Here is a 12,002-nt window from a genome sequence, read left to right as displayed (position 1 = left end):
AGCAGCAGTTCGCAGGCTGGGTCAGGCCAGGAACGAGCCCTATAAGAAAAAACAAGGGCTATAAACGCCATCAGGGTCAACCAACTACCAGTGCTCCTCAGTCAAGGTCAGGCTGCTACTCACCAGGTGGAAGACAGGCCTTTTGAGGGGGCACCCGGGGGCAACCTAACAGTCTTAACCCCTTCTTTCTTTTCAAACCACCTTTCCCCCTTCCTTCCTACATGGATGACTATAACATCAGACAAGTGGATACGAAACACCACCGCAGTGGGGTACACCTTCCTGTTCATTTTGATTCCTCCTCAGCCCCCATCTCATTACTTCTAATCCCAAAGGCCAACGGGGGCCTGTGGCCCATATTAGACCTGAGTCACCTAAACAAATATCTCAAGAAGTTAAAATTCCATGTGGTCTCCCTAGCCTCTGTCATTCCATCCTTGGATCCGGGAGACTGGAATGCCGCCCTCGACCTGAATGACGCATACTTCCATATCTCCATATTCCATGTTCCACATTCCAAAATGCATGGAGGTGGTCGCAGCCTACCTCAGATGTTGAGGAATTCAGATGTACCTTTACTTCGATGATTGGCTCATCAAGGGTCGCTTGGATGCTCAGGTCCGGCACAATATCACGGTACTGTGAACAACCTGCCGAAATCTGGACCTGTTGGTAAAAGAGCAGAAATCTATGTTAGTATCTGTGCAAAGGATAGGGTTTGTCGGGCCAGTCCTTGACTCTATCCAGGGCAGAGCATTCCTATCTCAAGCTGGATGCCAAGCCTTGTCAGACTTGATCAACTAAGTCACAGCTCACTCACTCACCAAAGCGAGGGTTTGCCTCAGTTTACTGGGGCACATAGCAGCATGTACCTATGTGATGCAATATGCAAGGCTACGTCTCAGACCCCTTCAAACGTGTGGCTAGCATCAGTCCACTCCCTGACGAGACGCAGTTTGGACATGATCCTCATGATCCCTTCTGAATTACTGGCCTCAGAGGCTTTGTGGACAATTCCTGAACACGTAGGAGGAGGGATTCCCTTCGCAGCCCCACACCCAATGCTTTCCTTGGTTTCGGATGCCTCAGACTTAGGATAGGGGGCCCACCTCATTCCCTCAAGACCCAAGGCCTCTGATCTGCAGAGGAACTAGCATTACACATGAATGTCAGAGAGCTCAGGGCAATCTATCTAGCCTGTGAAGTATTCCTTCCCCAGATGTTGGGAAAGATGATGTACAGTGCTGATAGACAAAACAGCAGCTATTCACTATGTCAACAAGCATGGGGGAGCAAGATCCTCAGCCCTGTGACTAGAGGCGCTCACTCTGTGGGACTTTTGTGTAGGACATGCGATCCACCTAGAAAACGTGCATATCCTGGAGGTCAAGAACACACTAGTAGATCACTTCAGCAGGTCTTTCTCTTCTCGCCACGAGTGGTCCCTGCACCCGGAAGTGGTCAAATTTATCTTCCAGAAGTGGGGAACTCTCCAGGTTGACCTGTTCGCAACCAAACAGAACAGAAAATGTCACCACTTCTGTTCCCAGTCGGAACTTGACAGTGGCTCGCTTCTCAATGCTGTTCTCTTTGAGTGATTGGAAGGCCTGATATATGTCTTCCTGCTGATTCCTCTCATCCACAAAGATCAAGAGGGACAAGGTGAGGGTCATAATGATCGCTCCAGCATGGCCTTGCCTACACTAGTTCGTCATGCTGTTGGATCTGGCAGTGACAGCCTCTAGGACATTCCTGGTCCCTCCAGATTTGATTTCACAGGATCACGGTCGGCTTTTACACCGAGACCTTGCCTTTCAGATCTGGCAGCGTGGATGCTGCATGGCTGAACCCTGAGGAGCAAGCTAGCTTCACCCAGGTCCAGAAAGTCCTGTTAGAGATCAGAAAGCCCTCTACTAGAGCATCTTACCTGGCAAAATGGAAACGCTTCTCCTGCTGGGCAGTGGAACATAACCCTCCCCACTTCCCTACATTTTATTCTGGAATACTTACTCTACCTGAAACATCAAGGCCTGGCGTTACTGTAGATCAGGGTATACCTTGTGGCCATCTCAACTTTTCACCCATATATCCAGGGCAGATCAGTCTTCTCCCATGAAATGACAGCCAGACTCCTGAAAGTCTTGGAAAAGTCTCTCCACAGGTCAGAGACACAGTTCTTCCATGGGACCTCAACTTAGTTCTGTCCAGACTCACTGGGCCCCCTTTGAATCCATGGCGATCTACTCCCTTCTCCACTTGTCGTGGAAAGTTGTCTTTCTGGTGGCAATTACATCAGTGAGACATGTCTCTGAAATCAAGGCCCTAACATTGGAGCCTCCCTATACTATATTTTACAAGGATGAGGTCAGTTGTGCCTTCACCCTGCATTTCTACTAAAGGTGGTGTCACAATTTCATGTCAACCAAGACATCTTCCTGCTAGTCCTCTTTCCAAAGCCACACAGCTCTAGTGACGAGAAATGCCTTCACACCCTGAATGTCAAGTGAGTGCTGACCTTTTACATCAAGAGAACCTTCTGGAAATCCACTAAGGTCTTCATAGCGGTGGCCAAACGAATGAAAGTTCTGCCAGTCTCATCACAAAGGACTACTTCTTTTTCCTCCTGCATCCGTATTTGTTATGAGCAGGCAAAGGTTGCACCTCCTGCCACTCTGACAGCCCGTTCCACAAGAGCACAGGCCTTCATTGGTGTCTTTTGTAGTGCAGGTCCCAATATAGGACATTTATAGGGCTGCGACTTGGTCTTCGGTTCACACCTTCGTCACATTACACCATCATGCAACAGGCCCGAGACAATACGGGCTTTAACAGAGCAGTATTGCAATCGTTATGTCTGTGAACTCCTGGCCCACTTCCAGACGTACTGCTTGTGAGTCTCCTAGCATGGAATGGACATGAGCAAGTGTTCAAAGAAGAAAAGATGATTATTAGCCTTCTGTAAGTCTTGTTCTTCAAGATGTGTTGCTCATGTCCATTCCATGACCCGCTCTCCTTCCCGTCTGTTGGCATTCCAGCAAGAAGGAACTTAGAGGAAGGGGGTCCCGGCAGCACCCTTATACTGGCACATACATGCGCCACTGCAGAGGGACTAGAGCCAGTTGTACGGATACCACTGAAGGAAAATCTCTGGCACCAGTGCATTTGGCGCACAGACACACCTAGCATGGAATGGACACAAGCAACACTTCTCGATGAACAAAAGTTACGGAAGGTTAATAACCATCTTTTCTTTAACATCAGATCAAATGAATTTCAATTGAAAGCTGATTAAAACATGTCCAACAAGCATAATGAAACATTACTCCATGTTCAGTGCAGACCTACCTGTTTAAGGTTACTTATTTGAAATAAGATCTCTTAAAGGGATCCGAGGCCTTGTCTACACTAGGAAAAGAAGTTGACATAATATATGTCGACTTTCAGCCACCACTGTAGTTACTGTGGTGACTGATGCACACATTGCTTTCCTTAGGTCAATGGAGTGTGTCCTCACTAGAAGCACTTCCTCTGACCTAAGGGGCAATGTGGGGAACTGAGAAACCCATCTCTCAGCTCCCTGCCAGGAGCCCACAGGCTCCCTGTGGGCTGCCCCTCCCTGCCCCCTAATCCCTTGTCCCTCCCAGTCCCAGTTCAGAAGCGGGGCAGCAGCTGCCAATGTCCCACCCAGTCCCAGTTTCCAGCTGGGAGGCAGGAAGTGGGAAGGCAGGTGGCAGCCAGCCACTTTCAACCTGGTCCCAGCTGGGAGGCGGGCGGCAACTGCTGGTGTTTTGGGAAGCCGGGCAGCAGCCTCCAGCACCCTGGGTGGGAGCCTGGCGGCAGCCTCCTACACTCTGCAAGCCAAGGGGGAGCTGCCTGCATCCTTGCTCACAGCCAGGCTCCTGAGGTCGCAGCCAGGCAGTAGCCACCCACAGCTTACCCGACTCCTGGGCTCGCAGAGGGGCGGCAGCCACCCGTGCCCTGGCTTGCAGCCGGAAGGCGGCCTCCCGCACTGATTCGGAGCCCCTGCGCCCCAGGTTCGCCGGCAGCAGCCTCCTGCACCCCAGCTTGCAGCCCCCCTTGTCCCGAGCCCAGCTGCTTGCCTGGTCCCAGCTTGCAATCGGGAGCTGGGCTCAGCACCCGCTTACTTGTCAATTTCACTGCTCTAGGGGACACAACCCTTCCACTGCTCTAACACTGACTGCACTGACACTGTGTTGCCCTAGCTCTGCTGACAAAAAGCCTTATGCCTCTCGTCGAGGGGGTTTTATTTCGTCGGAAACATGGGGCAGTTTTGTCGGCGTGGAGGTGACTGTAGTGTGTACCCCAGCACTGTTTTGTCGACAAAAGCTGACTTTTGTCGACAAAATTCTCTAGTGTAGACCAGGCACAAGTCAGTATAATTGTTATAATACAGTAGAATTTACATAGTATCCTTTATTCAGCATATCAAAAATGTTTTGCAGTGAGTGGTAGATTAAAGTTATGGCTTTTCCGAGTTGTGTACAGAGACTCATACAGACAGAAAGGGAAAAGCAGCGTACAAAGATGGAGAGAGGTGAGTGAAGCTTAGTCTCAGTTCTAGGTGAAAAAGAATAAAATTATTATTTGTTTCCATTGTATTGACAAAAATTCCTTACCTTGGCATTTTCAAGAAAAACAGTCATATTATAAAAACTTGGTTCTATTAAAATAAAATTCCAGTTTCCAGCTTTATAGCTGTGATTAATATACTGATTTTATTTATATATTGTCATACTTAATATATTATCACCAAAAGCTGACGGTGTAATAAATGAAGACGTTATGGTATGAGAAGTTACCCCAGACATGAGAATGAGAAAATTTAAGATCAAGCATGAGGAATTTAAGGCACAGGATAATGATTTGAGAAAGTTACAATCAACTGAAAATAGGAAGTGCTTGTCCCATTCTTGTTTAGTACAATATCTGAAATTATCAAACTGATGCTTACTGTAGTTTTTTTCTGTTTCACCCATTGTGAAGGTTAGGGTGAAAGAAATCACCAGATAAAATTAATTTATTTGAGAGGAAGAACAGTCTTGTAGTTAAGACACTAGATGGGTATTCAGATTTAGTTCAGTCTGCCAAAACATATTTGAGTGACACTGAGGAAGTCATTTAATCTCTCTGTGCCTCAGATTCCTTTCTGTAAAATAGGGATAACAATAGTTCCCCATCCAGTATGGGTGTTGTGAAGAAAAATTAATCTTTGCAAGGTGCTTAGATACAAGCACAGTGGAGGCAAGGTAAGTAGATAATGGGTGTATGTCTTCACTTACAGCAGCAAATTCGGCTCCGCCAGATCGATTCTCCAGGATCGATTGAGCGGAAGTGAAGATTGATTCAATTGAAATTGATTCAATAAATCCACCCCCAGAAAAACAGTAACGCTGCATCACTGGGAGGGCATTTCCTGTCAGCGCAGCATAATGGGGATGCTGCACTAATTAGAATTTAGGAAGTCCAACGGGAGATATGCAAGCTACTCTACATAGCTTGCGTATCTCCTGTCAACGCCGAATTTCACGGTAAGTATAGACCAGGCCACTTTTGCATTTCTGCTGAGTATGAACAGATTTTTCATAAAGTGCATTTATTTATCATGTTGATATATTTAGCCTGTGCTATTTAAAGTGCATCCTTTGCTTTCAGTTGAGTAGTGAACATAGAACATTTTATCCATCAAGGAGATGTACGGTAGACAAAATGTTTACAAGAAGTTAAGTGATTAAGTTTCATCAGTGCATAAATGAGTGAAAGTGATCCTCTTTTGGATTGCAGTTCTATTGCCCTTGTTTCACAAGTTCATTCTTTTATCATGATTGTTGAACCATGAATACTGGTCTGTGAGGTTTCTAGTTTTTAATTTCACTCAATCTCTGAAATCATCATTTTGAGGGGATACAAAGTGGGTACAGAAACTAAATTCTTCATCTGTCTCCATTTACCTAGTTGGAGTATCAGTTTCCTGTCATATGGTAGCTAACTGGTTCATTTCAGGTTACATGGTGCGCATTACAGTTTCTGCCATACATTTTGAAACCATCTATGAATTGTTGGTTTGTTTTTGTTTAAGCTGCATGCTTTGAGGAACGCTGTACAGAATAGTTTGGACATCCATGGAACCAATGTCCCTAACCCTGTAGCACAACAGAGCGTAACTGAATATAAATTTGAAATCAGGTAGGTAGAGATTCACTGGATCACTTTTTTCCAGAATTTTACTCCTTTTGCTTTATTTTTGCACATGTATAGAACTACAAAACCATGCCAAACTTGACATTTTATTGTAAAGTATTAATGCGTGTGAAGTAAACAGCCCAGGCTACTAATAAAGAAATATATATACAAAATTATATTGTGCATTGTTTCACATTACATTCCAAAAATCTTTTTAATTTCATGATTTGATTTGATTTCTGGTTATTCTATTATTAATAGTAGTCCTATAAACCCAAGCAATGAAATTATTGTTTTTCTGTTTTTTCACTGTTAACTTTACTGTGCTCTTGTAAAAAAATTAATAGCCACAAACAACAGACACTACAGTTGTCAGCTATGCTACTACTATGCAGTGTGGAGAAATTCAGATTTCTTCCACTTGTGGAGAATCTCAGTTTATAGTAGTAAGGATGAAATCTTGGCCCCATTGAAGTCAGTGGGAGTTTTACTCTAATAATTTTTCTTCTTGGAAGGCCAACTACTAGAGGGCAGAATAATTAAAAACATGATCAAATCTGATTTCAGCCAACAGAGGCTGGTGTTAGATGTAGTTAGTACATTACATCCCAGTGAGATAAAGCTCATCGTGGAGTATGTGTGGTTTCTAAGGGCTGGTCTACACTACACAGTTAGGTTGACATAAGGCAGCTTAGGTAGACCTAATTTATGTCAGTGTCTACATTACAGCCCACCTCCCACCTATGTAAGTGTCCTTCTACAGTGTTTCTCAACGACCAGTCCATGGACCAGCACCAGTCCCTGAGATCTCCCTGACATAGGAATCCGGTCCCTGGTATCAAAAAAGTTGAGAAACACTGCCCTATTACACTGACATCATAACTCCACCTCCATGAGAGATGTAAGGCTCATGTCGGTGTAGGTAGGGCAACTCAGTGTCTGTGCAGACACTGCATCCTTTACATCAGCTGTCTTGTCAGTTTCACACCACAGCCAGGGGGCTTCTGCTACCTGCTCCCAGCTGGGAGCCTGGAAAAGAAACCTAGGTGGCTTCTTCCCCCCCACCTCCACTGAGAGGCTAGGAGCAGGGGGGGAACAGCCTGGGCAGTGGAACCTGACTCCCTCCTGTGCTCCCTCTGCCTGTGCTCCTAGCTGGAGCTGGGGTGGTTTTGGACCTCATCAGAAGCAAGACAGCCGTGTCAATTTCATGGCACAGTAATTACTGCTGTGACTAAGTTAACCTAACATAGGTCTACTTAGGGCTGTAGTGTAGACATGCCCTAGGAGTCTAAACCTGAATCAGAGACCAGTTTGTACTAAATCGTACAGGCCTCGTAGACATCCGCTAAACTGCACTAAAGTCTTATAATGTTGGTCACTCTTAATTGCCTTTATGTGATGAATTTGGGGAGGTCTGAGAGAAACATGCACTGATGTCACTAGTCCTTTGTGGATAAAAAGAAAGCTGTCTATAAGCCTGTCAATTTGGCATTTTTTATGAAGAGTCAAATAGACTAGCACTTTTCATGTGTATTAAATTGAATTAATTTTTTTGCACGTTGTACACTTTTGTGGGGACTTGGATTAATTTTAGATGTAATTGGTTTCAGTCTCCAATTTTACATGTAAAATTTACATAATTTTTATTTAGTTTGTGATAATGCAAAGTTAAATGGTAAATTTTCCTTCTGCTTGTTGTAAAGAATGATTTTTAAAATGTGTATTTGTGAAATTTGAGCATGTTTTATTGCTCCCAAAGGAGCAGTGTATTTCTGGAAAAGGTTTTGGAACATTTTTAGTTTTCTGACAGAATTGTCAATATATGAGCAGTATCTGTCATCAGTTGAGAACAGCTGTTATTCCCTCCTGCTGGGCCTAATTGTGGCAAGTTCAATTTTAATTCAATTCAAAAGGGAGAATTTTATCTTACATAGTTGGAGTCATTGCTAACTAAAGGGCCTGTTCAGCACTCCCTTCTCAGGGCCTTAAGCATTTATTAAGTACATTTTTGTGTTTAAATCAGTGTGCATTTGTGCAGATGAAAGAGCCTGCCTGCAGGGAGCTTGTAGAAGGATGAAAGCTTAGGCCCTCATCCTGCATAAGAATGCATCCCTCTCCCCACAAAAAACCCTGTTGAAGTCATTGGGGCTGCATCTGGGTACAGGGGTGCACTTGCATGTAGTGAATTGCAAGATTGATTCTTAATGTCTGTTTTGCACGTGGAAAATTTGCTTGCTGGCTATGAAAAGAAACACTAGAATATCAGCGTGGCTGTGTAATCCCCAGGTCTAGTTTATGTGCTAAAGTCTCTTAAATTATACTCCTTTTAATTAAAATATTTAACCCTGTAGTTTTAATTACATAATGATTAGCTCACAATAAAAGATTCCTAGGATTTCTGAATCTATTGAATACATTAAAAGAAATAGAGAGTGTACCATGGTCACCATTAAATAGTTCACATTTGCCAACAGTTACCATACTATTGTACCTGAGAGACTACAGTATTTCCTTCTACTTGTAATTAGGATTTAATGATGGTATCATAGATATCACAGTCTTGGTAATTGTTGACTTTTTAATGGTGATCACTATATTATATCTACTGGTTAAACTCAAAGTACTGGATGAAAATTGATTTCATACTGAAATGCTCACTCATTGTGAAACTGTCGGGAAAATTATTTGACCTCTGTCTCAGTCATCCTGGCTGTAAAACTGGATAAATTCAAGGTCTCATCTGGTTTTCAGTACCACATTAGACTTTATTTACTATGAACAAATACATTGCAGGGGGAAAAATCCCTTTGGCCATGGAATCCAATTTGTATTTGTGTCTTCTGTGGAAAAACAAATGTGCATGAAGGCATTTATTTAATGACTCTTTTTAGTCCCCCTGTATTATTTCACAGGAAAGAGTCATTGCAAATACTGGTCCTTGGTAACCACATAAATTAGATAAATTAACTGTTGCATGAACTCCAGTTTGTCCCTTGGATGCTTGTTCTTACTTAGAAGCATGTTGGTTTTTTACATCAGTAGATGACCAATAGTATCCTTCACTGAATGATAGAAAAGAGGACTTCCTTTTCGATTAGAAAAGTGTATTGTTCTGTCTGTCTCTAGGAAGCTAAGTGATTGCTGAAATACTTGCTATCAGTTAAGCTCTTAGAACTTTTCAATTTTGGTTGATGTCAGTGGACTCATTGAGTATGCTCTGGTTAGTTTCTCATATGTCACTGTTACTGCAGACCATATTAGATCATAGGACTATAAAGTGTAGTTTTATGCTGCAATAAGAGGTGTTTACTTTATGTCACAGGACCTTTCTACTTTTAAGTGTTGAATCATATTTAGCTTTTACATATACCCATATCAAGAGAATAATACAAAGGCAATGGTTAAATTAAAACTAAGCAGATTTTTTAATTGAATCATCCGTATAACTTAAACATTTTATTAAAGAAATATTGAAATGAAACTTAGGATACATCTATGCAGCATAAAAAGCCCGTGGCAGTGAGTCTCAGAGCGTGGGTTAACTGACTTGAACTCTCAGGGCTCAAGCTATGTGGCCAAAAATAGCAATGTAGACGTTCCCACTTGGGCATGTTAACAAATGCATTAAAAACAATCTAAGTTAAATAGGAAACTAGCCCAAAAAAATCCAAGAGATTGTGGAAAACAAATAAAAACACCAACAGCAACTCAGCTTCAACAAACAACACAGTAATAAACATAAACTAAAAAGGAAGATACATTTTGGTTCTTGACTGGAAACATGCCACAGACTTCTGGCGAACTGTGAGAGGAATACCACTGGAGTGTGGCAAGCCTTGATAGTTAGCAGTTCCAGTCCCAGTGAGCTCATTTGCCATATTAGTAAATAGGGCCTCTTGTGTAAGACATTGAATCATACTTATTATACAGAGCTTAAAGAAAGCCACATCCTGTCATCTTCAAGTTTGAGTTCGTTATACTATCTTGGATTTAAAACAGTGAAGTCATCAATCAGATTGAAAACGACACCATGTGGTTTTTCAGTATTATACGTTCTTGCTATATTGTTCCACCTAGTTATGCAAGTTTAAGTTTGTACATGTGTATATTTGTAGGCAAACCAGAAGACTTCGTGATGCTGAGCAAGAAAAAGATAGAACATTGCTGAAGACTATTATAAAAGTTTGGAAAGAAATTAAATCCCTGCGCGACTTTCAGAAGTTTACTAACACACCCATGAAACTCTATTTGAGAAAGTATGTTTTGATAACACTTTTGTTACTTCATGTGCCAACAGTGGGATTTTATTGCGCATTGCCATGTTTGTGAGTTCACAAGTAACATGCAAAAGGCACAAATATAAGCTTTAAGGTGATAACTGAACCTGCCACTATTCTTTTTTTTTTTTTTTTTTTTTTTTTTTAAACAACAAGTAATTACAATAATAGAAATTACCAGAGTATAATGTCTAAAGTCAGAATTGTTTAGTTCGTTATGTATAGTTACCATCTGCTATCAATTAGCATCTATCACAAATCTTAAAACTAACCTCACTCCTCACACCATTTTGAAGTCTTAGCACTAAATACTAGATGTAAATTGTTCTCAGAATATCTCACACATTTTATGCACTCAGTTAACTAGCTCTGTGTTCATTACAAAAAATATTATAACTTGCAAGTTAAAGACAGCAAAGGAAAGAGATTTGCTAATTACTGCTGACTATTAAATTGTCATAAGGAATAATGTTATGTCCTTCATTTATTAATGGTCATGGTCATTAATTAATCTAATTAATTAATTAATTTTTTTATTAATGGTCATGGTCCAGGACCCCATAGGGTTTGTTATTTCCTAATAAGTTCATTAGGATTCCGAAGACCTGCTTTGTCTTTAGAGCTTCAGAAATTCCAAAACTATAACTTAGTAATACTGCTGTATCCTATATGCTGAAAAATGTTTGAAAACCTACCTGTACATGAAAGAATAGGCTAAATGTGAATGTATTTATCAACAGAATACATTTTTGCTATAATGAAAGGAGCCAACAGTAGTGTACAATATATTTGTAAATTATAATTAACTGTTTTGAAGGGAAGAGGTTGACCAGAGATCAGATAAAAAAATCTATGAAACAGAGATTCAGGCTGAAATAAATGAACTATTAGAAGAATACATGGAGGAGTATGAAAGAAAAATGGAAGAATACAAGACTGAGCTACAAGAGTGGAAATCCTGGAAAAAGGCACAGGTTTGTGTAAACAACACAGCGTATAAAATTGCATTATTGGCAAGTGTATTTTTAAGATATCTCTTGTTACAGGAGAAATAGCTTAAAGATCAGTTTAGCCATCACAAATTAAGTGGAATTCAGTTGGATAAATTATTCATGTTTAGGATTATTACTAAATTAACTTATTAAATAAATGGTATTTAAGTTCACTAGCTGTACTGGAGGAGAGCAAGTTAAACTTTCTCTAAGAAATTTCTGCCTGATGTTGGTTTTCCAATTTCTTTGCTTACATTTCAGCATTTAAAAAGTTTAATTAGATTAGATTGAACAATTTTGCTGCATGCATGTTAAATTCATGTCCCCTGAGATTGCGAGTGTTTTTCTTTGTCACTTCAGGAGTTAGAATGAATATATTTCTCATAGTTAGCAATGAAGCAACAAGATGTTTCTGGTGAACTAGCAGTCAGTACTAAATGATGTGTAGTTACATCAAATAACTTTTTTAAACTAACAAACGCACTGAACTAGTGTATTAGTTTTTCACTTCTTCAGAGCTTTATTAATATTT

At 41.2% G+C, this 12,002-nt stretch overlaps 1 protein-coding gene across 4 annotated transcripts in view; it reads left to right on the top strand.

The window, feature by feature from the left end:
• The window catches only part of CC2D2A (coiled-coil and C2 domain containing 2A), a 107,979-nt gene that overhangs the window by 34,202 nt on the left and 61,775 nt on the right, over positions 1–12,002 (top strand). For all 4 annotated transcript variants that reach the window (XM_067530369.1, XM_067530370.1, XM_067530367.1 and 1 more), the window contains 3 exons: positions 6,098–6,204; positions 10,317–10,457; positions 11,296–11,452. In XM_067530369.1, coding sequence (XP_067386470.1) covers positions 6,098–6,204; positions 10,317–10,457; positions 11,296–11,452 — 405 coding nt within the window. The remainder of the gene's footprint in view (positions 1–6,097; positions 6,205–10,316; positions 10,458–11,295; positions 11,453–12,002) is intronic.

Source organism: Emydura macquarii, unplaced genomic scaffold (genome assembly GCF_026122565.2).
Source record: "Emydura macquarii macquarii isolate MOO-44397 ecotype Brisbane River unplaced genomic scaffold, CSIRO-AGI_Emac_v2 contig_3062, whole genome shotgun sequence".
Classification (NCBI taxonomy): domain Eukaryota; kingdom Metazoa; phylum Chordata; order Testudines; family Chelidae; genus Emydura; species Emydura macquarii.
This window is presented reverse-complemented; position numbering and strand designations above follow the sequence as displayed.